The 23,991-nt window shown below is 41.1% G+C and overlaps 1 protein-coding gene across 8 annotated transcripts in view; it reads left to right on the top strand.

Moving 5' to 3' along the window:
* The first annotated feature begins 421 nt into the window (after positions 1 to 421).
* Positions 422 to 23,991, top strand: part of birc6 (baculoviral IAP repeat containing 6) — a 253,706-nt gene continuing 230,136 nt past the window's right edge. For 7 of the 8 annotated variants that reach the window (XM_059985630.1, XM_059985634.1, XM_059985633.1 and 4 more), the window contains exon 1: positions 422 to 751. In XM_059985630.1, coding sequence (XP_059841613.1) covers positions 556 to 751 — 196 coding nt within the window. In that variant the 5' untranslated portion in view covers positions 422 to 555. The remainder of the gene's footprint in view (positions 752 to 23,991) is intronic. The other variant, XM_059985636.1, reaches the window with a different exon arrangement.

Below are 23,991 nucleotides of genomic sequence, written 5' to 3'. Positions count from 1 at the left end.
GATGCTCCTTCCTCATCACCCACTCAATCCCTGGATGATCTCTCATCACTATTTTCCCCACCCCACCCCACCCCATTTCCACGAGGTGACGGGACGGGATCGCCCACATTATGGGATATCTTCCCCGATCCCTTTATACTACTCCATGATGCCTGGTGTTTCTACCACTCCACCCTGACGTTCGGTGACTCCCCCTCCACCGCCACGATTGCCGAGCTTTCCCAACAACCCATTTGGTCGGGGATTCCCCACAGGACGCACGGCGGCACTGACTGCCACAGATGCCTCTCTTCACCACCCCCACCCCCCATATCAGCCCAGGGTCTCGGTTTCCCCTCCGCCCTCAGCCGCCAACCATTCCTCCTATCACCCACACCCTGCCTGGCCACCCCGAACAATGACCCACAGCCTGGGTTCCCCGCCCACCCCGGTGACGTGAGGCGCCGCGCCGCGCCGCCGTCGTTTCCTGTCCGGTTGCCAGGCTCTTGTGACGAGCGCTGCCGGGGTTAAAGTTGGCGGCGGGCCGGCTCTTCCTGTTTGAGAGCAGCTTCCAATATGGCGGCTGCGGCAGCGGCCGACTCCGAGCCCGAGTGGCTCGTTACCCGCGACGGCTGCTTGAGCTGCGAGGAAGGGCTGCGCAGCCTGGCCTACCATCCGTCCCTCAACGCGATCCTGGCCGTCACCAGCCGCTCCACCGTCAAAGTCATCGACGGCACCTCGGGCGCCGTGCTGCAGGTGTCCCGGTTAAACGGTGAGTCAGTGCGGGCCGCGGCGAGCCCGGTGGATTGACGGAAGAGATGGAGCCGGCGCGCCCGGCCCGTCTTTCCGACCCTACGCGGCCAGAGCTGCTGCTTGCGTCCTCTCCCGGGGGCCTGGGATGGTGTAGGAAGGAGGATGCGGCAATGTGGCAGGAAGGGACCGTCGAAAAGATCCCCGGCCTGTGACAGCTGAACCGGGGTGGAGTGGGGTGGGATTGGAGAAAGTGGGGGAGTATTAGAATAGGAGCCCCAGGTGGTATCAAGACTGGTTCTTTATCCCGTTGGTAGAATTGATGATGAAGGCCCGAGCACAACCGAGTGACGACGGGGTGTGTACCGGCGACACTGGGCCTGGGGGCAAGGAGTGTGCACGGGGCGGGGATGGGTGGATAGCTGTCACGATAATAGTCACCGATTGTATACCCGGCCTTTGATCCCTGTTCACGGCCTCTTCGTACTCCCGGAATCGCCGCCTCTCTTCCTCTTCTATTGAGACCGGAACCTTGGTCCTTCAAATATGCTAAAAACACAGATTTCGGTCTTCGAGGCTCTCTGTGTTACTACGTTTATTAAAATGTACAGAACTTATGAATGTCCACATGATTGCAAATATCCTAAGTAGTATAGATATTCTGAAAGTTAAATATATTCACATATGCGAAATTTTTAATCTTCATGAAAACATCTGTGTGCCTAGTGATGCGCCCCGCTTATAAAGTGGGCATAGTATTAGGGTCATTCATCATTTATAAATACTGTGCTTGCTTAGTTAATGCTAATGCAATGCCCCTATATTATTTATATTGTCTATGTATGCACTGTAAGGTGTGAAGTACAATGATAAATTTGTTTTCCTAGTGTTACCATATTTAAAGTATACAGTAAATGTTGAAAATTAGTAGAAAGCAAAACTGTCTTTTAGGGTATATTAAATATATCATTGACAAGATTCACTTTACAAAGGAGCACTACACTTATCTGTTTACTGAATCTGAGAGGTTGTTATAAATGTACATCTAAATGAAGTGTTTGTATTATAAGCTTTGGTAGTACAGTATACACGCAACCATCTGATATCCATAGGGAATGGGGTTGCCAGTTGCTCACCTAAATATTTTGTGCATAAGCATTTAAATAAGTTGCTGAGCTATTTGTCATCTCATTGCTCTTTTTAATTAACAAAGTTTTATACAGTTATTCTATATTTTAAGTCTAAACATTAATAATAGAAAGTTTAATGAATGTACTCTCCATTACCTGAAGTGCCAAATTATCCAATAGAATCAATGTTGCTTAAAACTGCCCTGCCCTTGTGCATAAATTAAAGTATATTAGCAATGATGTTTTTGCGCTTATTTCACATAACACTTGAAATAAAATTCCCATTTGAGCTCATTTTCATAATACTGGTTGCATGAGGATTTTAGAAACGTGAGTCCTGGATAACAGAGGTATGCTATCCTTTTACTAGCTCTTCATTATGAACTGTTCCAGAGTGTACTTTGGTTCTTTTGTTATCAATTTTTTTTTTGTTCAGTGCTTCATAAATTTTAGGGCATCCTATATGAAGCAAAGTATTATTTGATGGGATTTGAAATATTAAATGTTGGCTTTTATAGTTTGAACAATCAATATAATTTTGAATTTGGTTTTAAACAAATTTGTCTCTTGTAAATAAAATGTGGAATCAAATTTAAAAAACAGGTATAAAGTCTTTCCTATCTTTTCTCTATAATGTAGAAGTTAATGCAGTTTTTGTATCAGATAGATGCTAAAGTAATCCACTACTGTCGGTCTATGGTAGTATGTAGAGTCAAAACATTGCACAAGTTCAAATCTCTTTTGAGTGACTTTGATTAAGAAAACTAGTGTGATTTTCATTGCTTTGCTGAGGGAGTACCGTGGTATTAGAGGTTCTCTTTTATAAAGGAAATGTTAAACTGGAGCCATACCTGATTCCACTGGGAACTTGACTTCCAGTGTTCTGATCTACATTTGGTCTTCACTGTGCATTTGAGCGTTGTAGTTAGGAGCATTAGAAGGGCAAGCTTCCCTTTGGGCCTGCCTGCCCTGCAATAAAATCATGACTCATCTGATTGTAACCTCAATTCTGTATTCCTGCCCACTTCCTGTAACCTTTCCCTTGCCTATTAAGGTACCTTTACCTGAGACCTATGCAAAGACTCTGCATCCTCTGTTCTTTGAGCAAAATTGTCCCAGTGACTTGTGACCCTTTTGAGAGAGAGAGTGAAAAAAGTACTTCATAATAAGTGTGTGACTCTTTGTTTCAATTGAATGATCCCTTATCTTAAATAGTGACTTCTGAGTTCTACATTGCTTTCTCTCTGCATATGTCGTGTCAGGATCTCAGGATCTCAACATTATCAGGTCATTATTGTATTAGTTTGTGCTTACTTTGCAAGGCTTCAAACATATTTCATTTGACTTGTCCTGAAAGATTGCAAGTACAATTCTTAATTGTTAGTAACCACAACGTTACCTAATTTTGATTGTTCAATTTGTATGAAATTGCCATCCCTCTAAGATCTGCAGAGGCAATAAATTAACTGCCATGCACAGATACTTATTTATGCATTCAAAATTTTACTTAGTTGTATGTACAGCAAATGATATTCAACATGTGTTAATATGACTAGGTTGCTTTCAAACAAAATTGAATTCAGGTGAATAATCAACTGTACAGCATGGGAGTACATAGTTAGCAATTCTGCCTCAGCTGCAGGAATGCAGATTTGATCTGACCTTGTGTGCTGTGTGACATTTACAGAATCTCTCAGTGACCTTACAGATTTCTGTCGGGTGCTCTGGTTTCCTTCCACATTCTGAAAATATGCTGCAGGTGAATTAGCCACTGTAAATCATATCTTGGTGTAGTAAGTGGCAGAGAGTGTTGATGGGCTTGTGAGAAGGAATAATTTGTAGGGCTTTGTGGAAATAAGAGTGGAATTGGGTGGATGGGAATACGCCATTGAGGTTGGGACCTGGTATACACTGATACACTGATTTGTTATATTTGTGTTTTGTTAAATATTTAGGAGTATTGACTTGCTTTGTAAGACTAATAGTAAGATGTTTTGATGTAGCTCATATACATTGAATAAGTGACATTCCAACATTGTAAAAATAGGAATATTTTTCAGAAAAATAAAGGTTTCGTTCCCAACCTCAGTAGCTTGAACTAAGATTCTCCATATTTATCTGACTTCACTGCTGCTACAGCTTTTTTGAGCAAGATGATTCTATAAAACTGAAGAAATTCTAACTGCTATTGGGAATTTGACAATGCTAAATTATCTAATGACCTGTGCTCTAAACAAAAGAATGGCAAATTTTTAAGTTGTGAAATAGTATTTAAAAAAAAAAATAGATTCTATGGGAGGGAAGCAGGTTAATCTTTCTGGACAGCTGGTTATAGATTTGACATAAATCTGAACGGTGGAATGATTTCAGAGCCGGTCGGAATTTCACAGTGAACAGCAGTGCCCCGTGGAGTGTTGCAGAATAAAGGGACTTCGGAGTTCAAATACTTATTCCTATGAACGTGGAGTCACAGCTGGAGGAGGTGGTGAAGACGACTTTTGGCATGCTGGATTTCTTTGGTTCGGGCAATGAAAAGTCATGATGTGGTTGTAGAGGATGCGGGTGAGGCTCTGCTTGGAGTATTGGCCACTGTTTCAACCTGCTATAGGAAAGATGTTATTAAACTTGACAGAGTGTAGAGATGATTTACAGTGACCCTGCTGGGATTTAAACTGAATTACAGGGAGTCATTGGACAGGCTAAGATCTCATAGAGGTAGCTTTCTTTTTCCCCAAAGTTTTAGTATCAAAATCTAGAAGGCATAGGGTTAATGTGACAGGGAATGAGCAATTTTTGCTTTACACAATTTGGGTGGTATGTATGTGGATCAGCTGTCAGGAAGCTGTTGAGGCAGGTATAACAACTTAGATTGGAAAGGTTTGAAAGATTATTGGAAAACATGCTGGCAAATGGGACTCAGCAGTGCACAATGCTGGAGGAACTTTGTAGGCCAGGCAGCATTGATGAAAAAGAGTACAGTTGATGTTTCAGGCTGAGACCCTTCAGCAGGACTGGAGAAAAAGAGTCAGTAAGAAGGTGGGGGGAGGGGAGGAAGAAACACAAGGTGATAGGTGAAACTGAGAATTTGGGAGGGGGGAAGGGGTGAAGTAAAGAGCTGGGAAGTAAATTGGTGAAAGAGATGCAGATCTGGAGAAGGGGAATCTGACAGAGAACAGAAGGCCATGGAAGAAAGGGAAGGGGAGATGATGGGCAGGTAAGGAGATAAGGTGAATATGTTGAGAAAGGAAGGGGATTTTACTGGAAGTTTGAGAGATCAATGCTCATGCTATCAGGTTGGAGGCTACCCAGCTGGTATCTAAAGTGTTGCTCCTCCAACCTGAGTATGGCCTCATAGCAACGTTAAAAGAGACCAAGGACTGACATGTCAGAAAGGGAATGAGAAGTTGAATTAAAGTGGGTGTTCACTGGGAGATCCTTCTTTTCCTGGCAGATGAAACAGTCTCCCAATCTATGTCGGGTCTAACTGATGTCCAGGAGGCCGCACTGGGAACACAGGGTACAGTAGATGACTGCAGCAGACTCACAGGTGAAGTGTTGCCTCATCTGGAAGGACTGTTGGGCGCCCCGAATGGTGAGGGGGGGAGGAGTAGAAGCAGGTGGAGCACTTGGTCTACACAAGTAGATGGCAAAAATAATTGGGGAATTATGTGCTGGGTGCGGGGCTGGTGGGGTGGTAGGTGAGGACAAGGAGGAACCCTATCCCTGGTGGGGTACCTGGCAGATGGAGTGAGGGCAGGTACTTGCGAAATGGAAGAGATGAGGATGAGGACAGTGTTGATGATGGAGGAAGGGAAGCCTCTTTCTATGAAGGAGGAGGACATCTTAGTTCTGTAATGAAAAGCCTCATCTTTTTTCTCTGTAGATGCAGCAGAGACAGAGGAATTGAGAGAAGGGATGGAATTTTTACTTGTAACAGGGTGGAAAGAGTTATAGTCCAGGTAGCTTGGTTGGGGCATCTTGGTCAGCATGAACCAGTTGGGCTGAAGTGCCTGATTCCGGGACTATGAATCCAAGGGCAGGACTTGGAGGATCAACAGAGGAAGAAATACATGATAACGTTGGTGCAATGGTGCTTCAAAGGGAGGATATTAAGGTTGAGAAAAATCATCAGTTTCAGTTCAGCCCCCATATAACAGTTGGAATTGTGGTTAGGGAATAGTTTTTAGCAGGAATGAAGCCCTTCTTAGTTTTGAATATTTTGTTAAATCTATTGGCTTTAAATAAGTAATCTGATGTTTTTGTGTTACTACAGGGAGATCATGATAAGGCATGGCTAAATGTTGTCACTTTTGATGTGGAAACCGGTCCATTGTTTTTGTGTGATTTGCAATAAATAAGCCAGAATGAGGAGACTGATGAGGTCAGATCTTTTGAAGAAATACCAGAAAAACTCTAGTGAGCGCAAGAAGATAGTCGAGTTTCCTTTTCTTATCTGGTAGGGTTCATGAAAACAAACTATGCCAGGCTAATCCTGTTCAACTAGGTGACAGTGAAGAAGCATTTGAGGTGGTTCAGGGTATCATAAGGCTGTAGAGGATAGGAAGGATATCATTTTTTTAATTTTGATAATCTTTTGTTGGAGATAATTGAGGTCTTCTGATTGGAGAGCAAAGTACTTTAATTCTCTGGGATGAGATGTAGCAGTAAGGGGAATGTTGAGGAAAAGGGTAAAACTTTTACTGTTTTTGAGAGTTTAGTTTGGTAAATTTGTAAATCTGCTGTATGTTGCATAGTTTGACTCCATTTAATGCTATGGGCTAAAATTCTGAAACATGCCTGCAATTTACTTGATTACTCACAAGCTTGGCAGCTTTTTATGTTTGAGAGCAGAAACAAAGTTGGTTTTGTGCATTGCCGCAGAAGCTGAACTGAGTGCATCGCAGATTTCAGTTTCATTTTTATAGAACCAAGCTGGAAATCCCAGAATGCACGATGGATTTGGCAAATAAAATAAGCAAAGCTGAAGAAATAAAAATGATGTGTAAATTTGAAAATGGTGAATTTGGTGAAATCTGTACTGTTCCTTTAAAACCAAACCTTACAAAATAAGCAATTTTTTCCTGGAAAAAAAGAACAAATTTTTGTCAGTGCCAGCATTGTTTAAGTAGCTTCCTTTTCCATTACGTAGCTTAATGCTGCCTTTAATTTCTGATTGGCAGATCAGTGATAAAAATGAACGTTGACCCGCAACTCGGTGACCATAACTCTGTTGATGATTCTGCATATTTCTCAGTGACCCAGCAATCTTGATTATTTGTGAAAGATTCAAAGCAGAATTGTGCTAACAGTCTTGTGATTCAGTAAAACTTTGCAAGATTACTTTCAATTCAAATGTATAATGTGTTCCAAAATTAAGGCAGAAATGTTTTCTTGCCGTCCAAGTCAGTGTGTGGACTGAGAAAGTGTCTTTTTAATACTGGAAGCTTCCTTAATTATACAAATGGAAAACCACAAAAGTTTATGCAAGAACACAAAATTTTCTCTCATAACTGCCCCCATCCATGTCCGAGAGTTCTTGGTGATTGCACACTGGCCAAAAATGTGGTTACTAAGTCTAAATTCAGGTGCTTGAAAGCATTTTACAAATTGACATTTGCTGAGGAGCCAACTGATTTAATGTTGAAATAGTTTTGTTGTCCAAACTAACACATAGAATGTGGTAACACAACAAGAAGAATACCTAATGCAGGTTGGAGATAAATTCTTTCGAAAGTTTCAGGTGAGACTGGGAGAGTAAATTTGGGTTAGTGATTTATCATTAAATACTTTACCCACAAGAAGTCTTTTCTGTTCATAGAGTCATACTGCATGAAACCTGGCCCTTCGGCCCAACTAGTCCATGTCAACCAAGATCTCCATCTAACCGAGTCACGTTTGCCTGCAATTGCCACATTTCTCCAAACTTTTCTTATTCACGTACATTTTTAATTGGCTCAATGCTCTTCCCCCCCCCCCCCCCCCGAAAAATGGCTGATAAATGTTGAAATGCACGAGAAGTTTGATGCCATTTGGACAGTTTCCCAGTCAGTTCTAAGCATTTAAACATTAAACTGGAACCAGCATTCCGTAGCTGAAAGGAATGTTTATTTTCACCTGAATCTTTAATAGGTGGTTGAATGGCTACCTTTCAGTAAGTTCCAATATTGCATTTTTATGATGCATTTGGACTTAATCCATGAAGAAAGTACATTTTCCAACTTTTTGTGGAGAGAATTGTTTTAAAATGAAAATATTGCTCTTCAATTCCTGTACCTCCCTAGCTGAGTTTTGGTAGTTGTGGTAGCTTCCATAATGTAATGTACAGTATCCTTGAAAGTCTGATCTGTTCGCAAACTACCAAAATGAGGATGTGAAATCTATGGGGGATCTGTGAAGTACTCTGGAGTCACATTAATTTTCCCATTGTGCATTTCAAATTGTAGCAATCAAAAATGTATGGTGCCAGATTCTGGACATTTTAGTGAGGGAATGGTATTGGTTGTGAGTAGTAGCAACTTGCAAAAGGGTTAAATTTAGAACGTTTGATGCCCTTGATCAAGTATTCATCTATACCAATTCCATTTTTTGTATTGGTTTACTGTTAGATTCATCTTGTTCATTTTCTGTTTACTAACTTGATCTTATGTTAACTTTCCTTATCTTGCTTGCTAGAATTTGCAGGTATTTGAACTACTGTACCCAGCTGGAACATGGGTGGTGATCAGAAGTGATAACTTTACAATCTTTGCTTGCCCCCAAACACCTTCTCCAAAAAATATCCAGCATGGGATTATAATGCCTTCTCTTCTTGGACTAATACCACTCTCTCACTTCAATGATCTTGCTTTATTCCTTGCCTGTGTTTTGCAGTCAGTTTGACAAGCTACTGGATGGATGGTTATGGAGCATCAGTGATAGTCGCTTTGTTTTGAGTTTTGTTTTTGTCCTTTGACTTTATTTGTACGGTGAGTACAAATACATAATTGTGAAAAAATCAGTAATTGAAATGAATAAATGATCACAAGGCCAGTTTTTCTCCTACATTTCAAAAGTGCCTTTAATAATTTTTTTAAAGCTAGTATTTTCAGTTTTCAAAATTGTTTATACCTTTAATAGTTTCAGATTTGTTTCTGCTGTTATTGGGACAGCATTTTTGATCAGTCATTTTGGGCTGCTTGAAATGATCAGGTGCATCCTGATGATTTATATTGGAAAAATCATGGTTAATGTTTGAAAGTGGATGGGTGGTTGTGCAGTTTTTTTTTGTGCGGAGAGTCATGTGTATTTTTAGAAGCTTTTTTTTGCTATTTTCTTGTGAATCCTACATTTCGTAATACAAAAATTTGAAGGAGTGCCAACTGAAATTTTTGATTTGTACTTTGAATTCTTCACAGTTTCTGACATTTACATTATTTTTATTACTTGATTTTGAGCCAGTGATGGATGCAGATTGGTTCGCTGTGTTGTTGATTTGTTCTTTATTATAAGATACACCATGCACAATGAATCGTGTGCCTTTTTAAAAAATGACTTTCATCATTTACTGCAACAATTTTTGAGTTGATCATTTAATTGTCATTAATTATACTGTTTAACAAAATTGCAGAGTAATGGTTCCACTGATGGTTCTTATTTGTTTGTGGAAATTCTAGATGTTGCTAATATTTAGGGTCAACTACCTAACATTAACTACCATGACAAAATGTCCTATTGTAAAATGAGAAATGTAGACTGTTAATAGAATGTTAATAAAATATAGACAGTTATCAGATAATAATAGAAGGTAGCAACATTATTTTAACAGATTAAACCTGTAAACTTTCAATTTTCTATTAATGAAGATATACCTAAATGTAATTTGGAAGACAAATTGCACAGCAACTGAAAAAATATGAATTGTTGTGGGAAAGAGCAGGCAAATGAGACCTGTGCTTTAGCACAATGATAATTGAAATAGATTTGTTTATTGCTGCTGCTTTTGTCTTAAAATATATCTCAGACTGTTGGTGCAAAAAATGTCTTTTTGTAAACCTTAAATATGGAAAAGTATTTGATTGAAAAGCGAATTTGTTTGTTTGTAAATGCAGTGGATTCTGGTTGATTGGAATACATCAAGACCAGTACATTTTGGCCCAAATAGGCAGCTATCCTAGTTAGCCGAAGCTTCATGGAAATAGTTAAGTGTATAAAAAAAGAGAAACTGCTATTTAACTATGTAATGAATATTGCATTTAAATGAAACACAGAACTAATTAGAACACTGCCAATGCTATGCAGAACTAAAAAAACTGTGTATTGATTCCTAATAGTTAAGAATTCATATGAATGCTGCCGTGTATAGGGTATCCAGGGAAGGGTAGCATCTGTAGTGAGAGGGCTTGTCATGTCCATTCCAGGGCAGCTCACTCACCTTTGGTCCCCACAGGACACTCAGCTGTCACCTGTGGCTCCGAGTAGCTAGCGACAGCGGCCACATCCTGGTACACTGCTTCAGCAGGTGGGCTAGAGTAGGTGTGGGGAGCCAGTAGGTCTCAGACCCCAGAGAAATAGGGACATGGGGTTAGCTCTGGCAGACTGGTCGGATGAGATCAACAGTGAGTTCTAATGGCCAAGAAGGTGGTACTGCAACACTGTGGAGAGCAAAGGGCAGATTAAGGTACAGAAGAAGGCACAGTTATCCACTTCAGCCAAGGAGGACCCCATTTGGTGATGACTAGTCAAACCACTGGACCTGGACTCCGAGATCAAGAGAGTCAAACTGCCCCACAGTAACAGCTTTTCCTCTTTTTAAAAAAAAACTCTCCTGCACAAGTTTCCGTGTCATTGTTGGATACAACAGACAACCTACACATTTGTCATGTTCTTTTGACTGAGTAAATAAACAATATTAGTGCAGACACCTCATACAGATAATGAACTATCTTCATGCAATGCTTTCGATGATTGCCTCCTCCAAATCTTCATTTTTATTGTAACGTTCAAAATGACTGTTGACACCTTCAAATTCTTCATAGTTCCTGATTTGAAGTAGTGAAATAATTTCATTTTCATTTCCAGCCATTTCTGTCATCTCCAAGCATGAATGCTTGAAACCACAGTGAACAAAACCATTCTAAATTGTCTCAACAACACACATAAAATGCTGGTGGAACACAGCAGGACAGACAGCATCTAATGGAGAAGCACTGTCGACGTTATGGCCCGAGACCCTTTGTCAGGACTAACCAAAAGGAAAGATAGTAAGAGATTTGAAATTAGTGGGAGGGAGGGGGGAAAGCGAAATGATAGGAGAAGACGGGAGAGGGTGGGATGAAGCTAAGAGCTGGAAAGGTGATTGGTGAAAGTGATACCGAGCTGGAGAAGGGAAAGGATCATGGGACGGGAGGCCTCGGGAGTAAGAAAGGAGGTGGGGGGAAGCACCAGAGGGAGATGGAGTACAAGCAAACAACTAAATATGTCAGCGATGGGGTAAGAAGGGGAGGAGGGGCATTAACGGAAGTTAGAGAAGTCAATGTTCACGCTATCAGGTTGGAAGCTACCCAGCCGGTATATAAGGTGTTGTTCCTCCAACCTGAGTTTGGATTCATTTTGACAATAGAGGAGGCCATGGATAGACATGTCAGAATGGCAGTGGGATGTGGAATTAAAATGTGTGGCCACTGGGAGATCCTACTTTTTCTGGCGGACCGAGCGTAGGTGTTCAGTGAAACGGTCTCCCAGTCTGCATCGGGTCTCACCAATATATAAAAGGCCACACCGGGAGCACCGGACGCAGTATACCACACCAGCCGACTCACAGGTGAAGTGTTGCCTCACCTGAAAGGACTGTCTGGGGCCCTGAATGGTGGTGAGGGAGGAAGTGTAAGGGCAGGTGTAGCACTTGTTCCGCTTACAAGGGTAAGTGCCAGGAGGGAGATCGGTGGGAAGGGATGGGGTGGGGGGGGGGTGAGACGAGACGAGTGGACAAGGGAGTCGCGTAGGGAGCGATCCCTGCGGAAAGCAGAAAAGGGGGGAGGGAAAGATGTGCTTGGTAGTGGGATCCCGTTGGAGGTGGCGGAAGTTATGGAGAATTATACATTGTACCTGGAGGCTGGTGGGGTGCTAGGTGAGGACAAGGAGAACCCTATCCCGAGTGGGGTGAGGGCAGATGTTTGGGAAATCGGAGAGATGCGTTTGAGAGCAGAGTTGATGGTGGAAGAAGGGAAGCCTCTTTGTTTAAAAAAGGAAGACATCTCCTTCGTCCTGGAATGAAAAGCCTCATCCTGAGAGCAGATGCGGCAGAGACGGAGGAATTGTGAGAAGGGCTTCGAGACCATCTCGGTGGGGGATGGAGGTATATAGGGACTGGACATCCATGGTGAAAATAAGGCGGTGGGGGCCAGGGAACTTAAAATCATTGAAAAAATTCAAAGCATGAGAAGTGTCACGAACATAGGTGGGAAGAGATTGAACAAGGGGGTATAAGACAATGTCAAGGTATGCAGAAATGAGTTCATTGGGACAGGAGCAAGCTGAGACAATAGGTCTACCTGGACAGGCAGTGTGGGTCTTGGGTAGGAGGTAGAAACGGGAGGTGTGGGGTGTGGGAACTATGAGGTTAGTGGCAGTGTTTGAATTTCCAGCATCTACAGATTTCCTCGTGTTTGCTCTCAAATTGTCTTGCTGCTTATTTCTCGTCATCCTATCACTGACAAAAATCGCTACTTTTTAAATACCCATTTGCAATTGATGTTATTTAAAAACTCTTTTGTTCTAAGCATAGAGTAGTACCTTTCCACCACACAAGTCTGCAGGTCTGACGCGAGTTAGAAATTTTTTGGCAACAGTAATAAGGCCCAGTTAAGCAACATAATGTACCAAATAAATGAAGGGAACCTTGCAATTTTCTTGGTTAGTTTTTGTTCTTTAAGAGTTGTCCTAAGTAAGCAGGTGCCCTGATGAACCAATGGCCCAATCCATTGTATTAATATTTCTCAGCTGCTGCTTGGAAGGGTTCATGCTTTGAATGGAATTTTCAGATAAACATTCTACAGTGGTTTGGAAGGTTGTATTAAAGCTAAGTTTCACTTTCAGACTAGGATGGTAACTTTAGAAAACCATTTTAATGTGGAAGTAAATATGATATTAAAGTGATGCGAGGGCTTTGAGCCTTCAATGATACGGTATTTTAAATATCTGAATAAAACGAAACTGATATTAGTTTGCATGTCTTTGAGATGGTCCAGATGATTTGTATTGTAGGAAAATGAGACAATGTGATTGGGATCTTGCTTATTTATTTTTAAAATGCTATTTAGGAATAAATGTTCATCAGGACTCTGGGGCAACTACATTCTGTCTTCAAAATGTGTCATGCCATGTTTATCCCTTTGATATAGTAGAGGGCTCAATTTATTTTTTCCAAAAACTCTACCCATATCAGTACAGTACTTGCTCAGCACTGTGTGAAATATAAAGCTATATTCAGCTCACCTTTGGGCCAGCCTTACAACAGAAATGCAGTCCTGAGATGAGACTGACACCTGCATGCACCATGCATTTGTATGATGTTATTAATAAATGGTCCCTAGGTGCTTTGTGCAGAGAGGCACATTTGAGCAGTAGAAAAGTAACTAGTTGAAAATAGCTTTTAAGCAGTTTTGAATATGCTGAGATGTGCTAGTAACTGATACCAGCAAGGTTGAAAGCTGTATCACTGAATTGAGAATGGAGCAGGAGCCGGTGCACATTGTAAACCACAGCTGAATAGTTATGGGATATAACTGAGGACTGCTGGGCCAAAGTCCATGAGGAATTTATAAATGGGAAGGATTTATTTTAGCAGAGAATCTTTGAAATTGAAGATTTGTGATTAATACAAAAAATGCAGAAGATTGTAATTTGTGAGGAAACTTTATAGGGAGGCATTTGAAGTGTAATGTCCTGGTTAAGATATTTACTGCTGTGATGTAGGTATTTCATTTTTGCAGTTCTGTAAGTGCAGTCTGTTCTGCTGTTAGCATGTTTGGGTTTAAGCTATAGATAAGGAGCTGTGTTACTCCACTTAGAAATGTTGTCCGCCATTCAGGATGCTGGAATTGGGAGAAGGTTCTAGAGAACGCTGGGCAGAGAGGTTTTTGTGGCGGACACTGGTGTGGGTTGAAGTTTTTGGCAGGAGCTGGAAGATGACAGAAAGGAAGATGGCTGAGGATGCACTCCCTGTTGAACAAGTTGCTTTATGCAGATGAATGTTTCGAGGAGGAAGGACGGTGGGGAGCCTGTTTGTTCAAGATGGACTTAGAGTGACATTCAGAAGGTGGCGTGTGCTTTCACACAGATTGTGGGTCCAGCGCATGAGTTAAAGACAACTTACTTGTGTGCACTTTTGGACTGGGTTAACTAATGGACCCTTTTGATTTTTACTAACTGTTCAATAAAGCTGAAATTTATAAATACACTTTCTTTATAACTGTATGCAGTCTACAATCTGTTATGAATTGCCGACGGCTAATTGCTTGGAGGCAGTATCTACAGTGTGCACACAGATTGGGGTTCGCGTGGTCAAGACATCCCAACTTCCTGGTTTTGGTGGGACCCAAGCCATACTGACTCAAGACGTATGGAGCTTGAGAAAGGTGGTTTTCTTACCACTGAGTTCAGTGGCTTTTAATGAGGGGCTAATGAGCTGCATTTCTAGAGATACCTGGTAAAAAGGAGTTTCAGAAGCTTCAGTGTATTTTTGTGACCTGAGGGTGCAATGGCTGATGCAGGGGAATGAAGTAAGGGGTTTACTGTAAGTGAAATTTAGTCTGTGTTTGAAATACTGACTTTGACTGAGAACATGGAGGCACCTTCAGGAGCCTCCATAACCTCTGATAACCCTGTGATTTCCGTCTCTGAGGCCAATGTGATAGCATCCATGGTGCATCTGGCTGAGTAACGAAAACCTGTGCCAGTCAACTGTTTGTAGTGTTTACTGACATCTTCCGACTCTTCCTTCAGCAGTCTGAAGTATCCAACTGCTTCAATCGTACTGTTGCCCAATAAGAACATGGTGACCAAGCTCAATGACTATCGTCCAGTAGCATTTGCATCCACTGTGCTTTAAGACGTTGCTAATGAAGGATATCACTTCATAACAGGTTTACAGCAGATGACATTTCACTGACTCTTGTCTCAGCTGTGGAACATCACGACAATGAAAATGCATATATTAGGATGCTCTTCATTGACTATAATACCTTGGTATTTAACACCATCAAAAGTTACCACTAAGCTCCTCGTCGACCTAGGCCTTGCTACCTACTTGTGCAATTAGATCTACAGTTTTCTCATGTGCAGACCCAGTATATGTTGGCAACAATTTCTCTACAATCATAATCACAAAAGCACTACAAAACTCTGCTAAGCCTCCTGCTTTACTCACTTTATACCTATGATTTTGTGGCTAAGTACACCTCCAAGGCCATTTTTAAGTTCACCGATGATACCATTGTTGGCAGAATCAAAGGTGTTGACAATTCAGCATAAAGGAGGGTGATTGAAAATCTAATGGAATGCTGCCATAGCAACAACCCCTCACTCAACATCAGCAAAACCGAAGAGCTGATTATTGACTACAAGTTGAAGAAGGTGCAAGTCCGTGAGAGTCCTCATTGGAGTAATGGAATTGGAGAGGGTGAGTAACTTCGAATTCCGTGATATAACCATATCAGAAGTTCTGTCTTGGGACCAACATGTAAGTGTGCCATCGCAAAGAAGAAGTGACTTTCTTAGAAATTTGTGTAGACTCAGCATGTCGCCAGCTTGTATACATGTACAGTGGAGAGTGTCCTGATTGGTTGCATCATGCCCTGATATGAAGCACCGATGCCCAGGAGTGGAGAAGTGGATACAGTCCTGTCTGTCACAAATCAAAGCACACTCCCCCTTCCCCCATCAGGAGTGCTGACTCAAAGCAGCCTCCATCGTGAAAGATCCCTACCATCTAGGCCATGCTGTCTTCTCACTACCAGCATTGGGCAGGAAGTATAAGAGTCTTGGCTCCCACACCAACAGGTTCAGAAACAGTTCGTACCTTACAACTATCAGGTTCTTTATCCAACTTGGGTAACTTCACTCACTTTAATACTGAGCTGACCACAATCTACAGACTCACTTTGCAGGACTCTGCAAGTCATGTTCTCATTATTATTTATTATTTATTTATTATTTGTATGATCTGTGCTCTTTTGCAGATTGGAATTTTGTCAGCCTTTGTTTAGAACTTTGAAAGTTAACTTTTGAACTTTTGAAATTTTGTCAATGTTGAAATGGACAATGAGTAATTCACAATTTGAGTCTACAACTGAGTAGGTGAAAAGGAACTTGGAATATGGGTCTCGTAATATTGGTGGTTGGCAAATCGTATACTTTTAGATTGTCCAGTAAGTGCTTGTTTGAGCAGAATTTTGTCTCATGTAAGCTGTCTGATAACATAAGAATGAGGACACTGTAGAACTGCAGTTATGTTGTAATGTTAGATGTTATCACCAGCTCTAACTCCACCAGATATATGTGAGCTGTCAAAATGTTGGCTTGTGAAAGCCTGCTACCTATGCTTGCATCACAGTGTTTGTTCCAGCAGGATTCCAGACATATTTGTTGCTCACCATACTAACATAACAGCATAATGGTTCAGATGGGTGAAGCCCTGCAGCAAGAGTTGCGGCTGTCACTGAATTTGAAAGTAGTTAATGTTCCAACATGAGATCAAATAATCAACACTGGATTAAATGAATTTAATCAAGTAGAAATGTTAAACACTATTGACACAGACTTTTCTTTCATCAACTTCAAGTACTCCTGTATTTAAGATGTTCAACCTAGTGCAGACATGGCAAGCAGGTGTCTCATTTCGTGCTGTCTCACTGGATTCAATGGATGTCCAATGTAATGGTATTACTGTGGTGACCCACTTCCCAGTGCGCTCGAACCAGCTCACAAAATGGCGCATGCCGGCAGAGAGGCCGGCCCCAAAAAGGGCGCCAGGCCTTTACCAGCAAGAGGAAAAGACCGTGCGTGGGAAGGGACTGTGAATATGCGCCCCCTACAGCATTCCCGCCTGGGGAGGGTGGAAACGGGAAGGCTTAAAAACGAGACCACGAAGTTTAAATAGATCTTTTTACACAACTGCTCATCTGCGCATCGTTATTCCAGCACTGTGTGTAGCACACCGCTACATTACGGCAATATTGTCACCAACCATATGACAGTAGATATCTTTGCTGGCTTAAGCATGTACAAGAGCTGGAGTTTGGTTCTTGCATGGAAAAACATTGATAGGCCCTGATAAAATTGTGTGTCCCTTAGTGGAAGAGAGATCAGGAATAAAACAAAATTTGTTCCTTCAGCATATTGTAACTATTAAGGTTTTTGCCTCCATTCTGATCTGTAAGTTTCTTGGCCTGGTGAGTTTGTAAAAACAATCCCTGGTTCTTATTAAGTAGCAGTCACATTTATGCTGTTTGAAGTAATTTGATAATATACTGCTGCAATGATCTTAAGTACACTTTTAATTGCTCCTTGCCTTTCTTACAATTGCCATTTCCATTTTTTCTAATGTAAACTTTCTCTTGGTAAGTAATTATGTACTATGGTTTTGTTTATAGCACTTGCTTTCACATAGGCTGTCCCTTCAATCTCATGTATTTAAAAGAAAATCAAGCACCTGGAGATGTAACTGGTTTCAAAGATGTATTGGCTTGTCATTCATTTAAATCTGATCATTCCACAAGTTACCTTCAACAGGGTCCAGCCGCTTGCCACACTGAGATAAATGTCTTAATGATTTCAAATGCTTCTTGTCTATTTTCTGAAGGTTAAATCATTTGGAATTATGTCAAGCACCAAGGTAATATTGCAGCTTTCTAAAATTCTGCTTAGACCATACTTGGGGTTGTTAATTTCATAGTCTCCTTGTGAAGGGAAGGATTTGGAAGCTTCTAGAGAGGGTGCAGAGGAGATTTACCAGGATACTGCCTGGATTAGAGAACCATGTCTTATGGGGAAAGGTTGAGGAAGTAAGGACTTTTCTCTTTGGAATGATGGAGAATGAGAGGCAAATTCTCATCTGTCACAATCTGTGTGGATTGGTGATAACATCTCCTTGCTAATGATCAACACCTGTACACCTCAGGGGTGTATGCTTAGCGCACTGCTCTACTCTCTCTATACCCATGACTGTGTCCCTAGGCATAGCTCAAATACCATCGATAAATTTGCTGACGATACAACCATAGTTGGTGGAACCTCGGGTGGTGACAAGAAGGCATACAGGAGTGAGATATGCCAACTAGTGGAGTGGTGCCGAAGCAACAACCTGGCACTCAACGTCGGTAAGACTGAAGAGCTGACTGTGGACTTCAGGAAGGGTAAGATGAAGGAACACACACCAATCCTCATAGAGGGATCAGAAGTGGAGAGAGTGAGCAGTTTCAAGTTCCTAGATGTCAAGATCTCAGAGGATCTAACCTGGTCCCAACATATTGATGCAGTTATAATGAAGGCAAGACGGGCTATATTATATTAGGAGTTTTGAACAGATTTGGTATGTCAACAAATACACTGGAAAAACTTCTATAGATGTACCATGGAGAGCATTCTGACAGGCTACATCACTGTCTGGTATGGCAGGGTGGGGGGTGGGGGCTACTGCACAGGACTGAAAGATGCTGCAGAGGGTTGTAAATCTAGTCAGCTATATCTTTGGTACTAGCCTACAAAGTACCCAGGATATCTTCAGGGAGCAGTGTCTCAGAAAGGCAGCATCCATTATTAAGGACCTCCAGCACTTAGGGCATGTCCTTTTCTCACTGTTATATCAGTTAGGAGGCGCAGAAGCCTGAAGACACACACTCAACAATTCAGGAACAGCTTCTTCCCCTCTGCCATCTGATTCCTAAATGGACATTGAACCCTTGGATACTAACTCACTTTTTAAAAAATAGATAGTATTTCTCTTTTTTGCATGATTTTTAATCTATTCAATATATGTATACTATATAAAGTATACTGAATAAGATTTTCTTATTTATTTATTATTATTTTATTTTTTCTATCTATATTATTATATTGCATTGTACAGCTGCTGCTAAGTTAACAAAGTTCATGTCACATGCCGGTGATAATAAACCTGATTCTGATAGAGGTATACAAGATTGAGAAGCATAGATAGATTGGACAGCCAGCAACTTTTTCCCAGGGCAGCAATGGCTAATACTAGAGTTTATCTGTTTATGGTTAGAAGAGGAAAGTTTAGGATGTCTTGTAGGTGTTTTTACACAGAAGGTGATGTGTGGGTGTCGCCAATGGTAGTAGAAACAGATATAACAAAACATTAAAAAAACTTGTGGGTAGTCATGTGGATATAAGAAAAATGGACTGTGTAGAAGGGTAAGCTCCAACTTGATGGTATGAAAATTGATTTCTCTGTCCAGTAAACAAATTCCCAACCCCCCTTCCTCTTTCCCATTCTGACCTTTTACTGGTACTACTTCCCTTTCTCAGTGGTCCACCTTTTCCAGCCTTTGACTTTCCCATCCATCTGGCTTTACCTGTCACTTTCCAGCTACCCTCTTTCCCTTCCCCCAACCATTTTATGGTGGCATCTTCCCCTTCCTTAGTCCTGAAGAAGGTCTCAGCCTGAGATCCTGCCGGACTTGCTGAGCTCCTCAGCATTCTGTACATGTTGCTATGGAGTAGGTTTGTTTAGGGTCGGTACAACATTGTGAGCTGAAAATTGTACTGTCCTGTTCTATGTTCCATGTCTAAAATTTAGACAAGCCATGGAATTGTGCTGTACCTTGTTGTTAAACACTGGTGATTCATTCACGTGAAGTACCATAAATCATTCAGTATATTGAAAAATGAGTACTAATTGAATCTACTTTTGTGGATCTTGGTTGCAAAAGGATCTTGGTTCCTGTGTGTTGGTATTTGGACCATTGATTGAAGGTACCGAATAAAGTGGCAACTGAGTATATTTCATTGCTGCATTATTATTTACTACTACAACTGAAAATTAATTTATATTTTGTACATAAGAATATCAAACCAAAAATGCTTAAGAAAATTAAATATACAGGTCTTTTAAACATTGTAATTATACCCGATTCTACAGTTTTCTCTGGCAGCTCATTCCATTGCTCTCTGTGTATAAAGAAAAGAAGGTACACCTCTAGTCCTCAAATTTTTCTCTTCTATTAATTCTGCCCTCTAGTTTTTGGAAAAAGACTGACCATCCAGCTTGTTTATTTTTGCCTCTCATGATTTTGTTCTTCCACTGAGATCACCCCTTCTTCCTCCAGTGCTCCAGTGAATAGTCCCAGCCTCTCCAGTCCCAGTAATAAGCTTATGAACATTTTCTCCATCGTTTCCAACTTGATGACATTCTTTCTCTCAATGGGTTACTAGATCATGTGTCTAAGATACTACCTGACTGTACAGTTGATTTTAAATTTGTTATTTTGGTATAAAATTTGACCTTTGCTGTATATTAACATTTTGGAAAGACTTCTGAATGTTCATCTTAAGAGCAAGTTGTTGTAAAGTTCTCCATCTCCCTCTGGTGCTCTCCCCCCTCCTTTCTTTCTCCTGAGGACTCCCGTCCCATGATTCTTTCCCTTCTCCAGCTCTGTATCACTTTCGCCAATCACCTTTCCAGCTCTTAGCTTCATCCCACCCCCTCCGGTCTACTCCTATCATTTTGCATTTCCCCCTCCCCCTCTACTTTCAAATCTCTTACTATCTTTCCTTTCGGTTAGTCCTGACCCCGAAACGTCGACATCGCTTCTCCCTATAGATGCTGCCTAGCTTGCTGTGTTCTACCAGCATTTTGTGTGTGTTGTTGTTTGGATTTCTAGCATCTGCAGATTTCCTCGTGTTTGTTGTAAAGTTTAATGTTTTGCAGGAAGTAAGATCAATGATAAAGAATGTTGCCCTGTTAAAATGTTGGTGCCCTGTTCAAATATTGCCCACGTTCTCTAGCCTTGTGCTATTATCTTTGTTTCCATGTACTGTAAGGGAAAAAACACATGATCTCATGGTATAGTAATAAAACTTGAAAATCATTTTAATGATTATGCTCCAGTTTAAGCTTTATGGATCGTTAGAACAACCAGATTGTGAACATTTAACTTCTATGTGACACATGCAGCAGGGAATGTGGGTGGGGCAGGTGTAGATGTATGCAAACAGCAGTGTAGTTATGTCATTCTGTTTATGTGCATCAGTGAAACTATTTCAATTGATGATTTAACTTTCATTTTCTTATTCAGTCTCCCAGCTTTGTTCCAAATGGCTTTTAGTAATGGGATATATATTGGCCCTTTGGAAGTAAAATAGTCACATCAGATTTTGAAATTAAAAAAAAAATTGAAATGGTCAATTGTAACCCACAGTCTTTTAAAATAGAAAAATGAAGATATTTTAAAAGTTCCTATGTACTTGTTGCCCATTATGCCATTCGCACTTAGGGCAGCAATAAAGGTTCTCCATCTCTGGGATCTGGGTTTACTTCATTGTGTCAGTAGCTTCCTCTATTTTCATAACTGTCAATCATGCAAGTCCTGGGTGGAAATTCAGGAATACTGTCGCACTCACATATTGAAGAATTCATCAGTCCTTTTTCTATAAGTTTTGTTTTGTCAGTCAGGGTTGTTAGGCCTAAGCAGAACCATCCCCACCCCCGAATGTTAAAATTCCTAATTTACTCCTTAAATAATCCATTTTTATTTTAAGATGGTATTTGACAAGTTCCCCAACAAAGAAAATGGTTCTTACCATTTTTTCCTTTATATTTTAATGACTTTAACTTGATCATCTTTTTAAAAAGATAGAAATGCTAATCAAGTTTACACCGCATTTAATTTCTGATATACTGTACATTTCTATTTGTATAGTTCCTGACCAGTTTTGTGTATTTTTACTGAAGTCAGTAAGTCATGGTCATAGAACACTACAGCACAGAAACAGGATCTTTGGCCCATCCAGTACATGCTGACCTATTAAACTGCCAAGTCCTATTGACCTGCATACAGACCATAGTCCAACATGTGTCTCCCATCCATGTACCTATCCAAATCTCTCATAAATGTTGAAATCAACCTGCATAACCACCTCTGCTGGCAGCTTGTTCCACACACTTCTCCGAGTGAAAAATACCACCTGACCCTTCATGTTTTCCTTAAACATTTCACTTTTCCCCTGTAGCCTATGACCTCTCGTCCTAGTCTCTCGCGATCTCAGCAGAAAAAGCCTGCTTGCGTGTACCCTATCCGTACCCCTCATCATTTTGTATGCCTCTATCAAATGTCCTCTCAGTATTCTACATTCCAGGGAATAAAATTCTAACCCATTCAACCTTTCCCTATCACTCAGGTCCTCAAGTCCTATCAACATTCTTTGAACTTTCTCTTCACTCTTTCAATCTTATTGATATCTTTCCTGCAGGTAGGTGATCAGAACTGCACACAATACTTCTAACTGGGCCTCACCAGTATCCTGTACAACTTCAATATAACATTTCAGCCCCTGTGCTCACTCTTTTGATTTATGACGGCATACATGCCAAAGCTGTCTTTGCAACCCACTCTGCCTTTTGATGCCACTTTCAAAGAATTATGGATCTCTCTTCCCAGATCCCTCTGTTCTACCACACTCCTCAGTGTCCTACTGTTCACTGTGTAAGTTCTACCCTGGTTTGTCCTCCCAAAATGCAACACCTCACGCTTGTCTGCATTAAATTCTTTTTGCCAATTTTCAGCCCATTTTACTACCTCATCCTGAATGCCAAGCAACTTGAACCTTCTTGACCAATCTTCCATGCAGGGCCTTTGTTACAGGCCTTACTAAAGTCCATGTAGCCAACATGCATTGTCGTCTTCAACTTTCCTGATAACGTTGTGGTTTCTCTTGCCCCACAAACGACCAGGAGACGCAGAAGATTCTTCAAGAAGGGTTAAACTTTAATTTGCAAATCAAAGCTGAGACAGTCATTGAGCTAGTCGCTGATTGCCCACCGATCCTTGTACATAGCATTTTTTATAGCAATCTCCTGGTTTAGTTGCATTAGCATATCCAATCGGTCTATAGTTGCATATCACAAGTACATCCGCCACTATTGTTTCTACCCATTGACTTAATCATGTTCTAATCTACATCTCTTAGCTACCTCTCATGAACAGACCATTATCTTCTACATTCTTAAGATTTCATTCTCCTACTAAATTGGATACATGCATAGCAAATAGCAAGCTCAAAGCTGACTACATAGTTTTGGTTACACAGCAAACAATGCAACTTTTATACTCCAATATATCCCCCCTTTGAGACCCATAGGGTTTCACAGAGAGAAAGAAGACTAAGAGTCCGCGCACAAAAGCCCCAATAAACTCAAACACTTATTCCCAAATCTCAGGTTAAACTATAATTTTCTGCGCCAAGACCTCAAAGTATTCTCTCCCTGTTACCCTGGGCCGCTGAGCCAAAAACCTGTCCCTTTATACCTGAGACGGAAAAAAACTCAGAAGCCCTTACAATCTACTCCCACACTGTCGTTTTGCTCTTGTTCATCCTGCAGGTGTTATAGGCTGTAACGATACATTTTCGGTGTTACTTCCTCCACTAAGCTTGCTTCAGTAATTGCCACGAGCATCGGAAATTGTTTGGTTGCAGCATGCACTACAAGAGACGAGACAAGGAAGAAAACAGTACAGCACAAGCACACAGCTCAGCAATACAATACTGACAGTTATTGCCATTTTAGTCAGCCATGCTCCCCATCCTCCGAGTCTACTTTCTAACCAGTCAAATAACTGATGTCCGAACCCTGCATTCTGTGCGCATACCTCGCACTGTGACAAGACAAAGTCCACTGAAGCCTGTAAATAAGGTGACCAAAAACCATCCTTCTTTATTTTCTTTATCACTTCCCCCCTTGTACAATGGTCAATGCCATGCTTTTCTGAAATCAGAATTGTCAGTAGAGGGGTGGGCACTACCAACAAACCGTCTTCCATGCTTCACAAGCCTTTTGGGTTCTGCTTGGCCCTCCTTCGTCTCCACATTGTCTGTTCTGCCAAAGTTGCCTTACCTTGTATTTCAATTAGGTCCT

This window comes from Hypanus sabinus, chromosome 12 (genome assembly GCF_030144855.1).
Source record: "Hypanus sabinus isolate sHypSab1 chromosome 12, sHypSab1.hap1, whole genome shotgun sequence".
Lineage (NCBI taxonomy): Eukaryota > Metazoa > Chordata > Chondrichthyes > Myliobatiformes > Dasyatidae > Hypanus > Hypanus sabinus.
The sequence above is the reverse complement of the archived record's forward strand: the minus strand, read 5'-3'. Positions and strand labels throughout refer to the sequence as shown.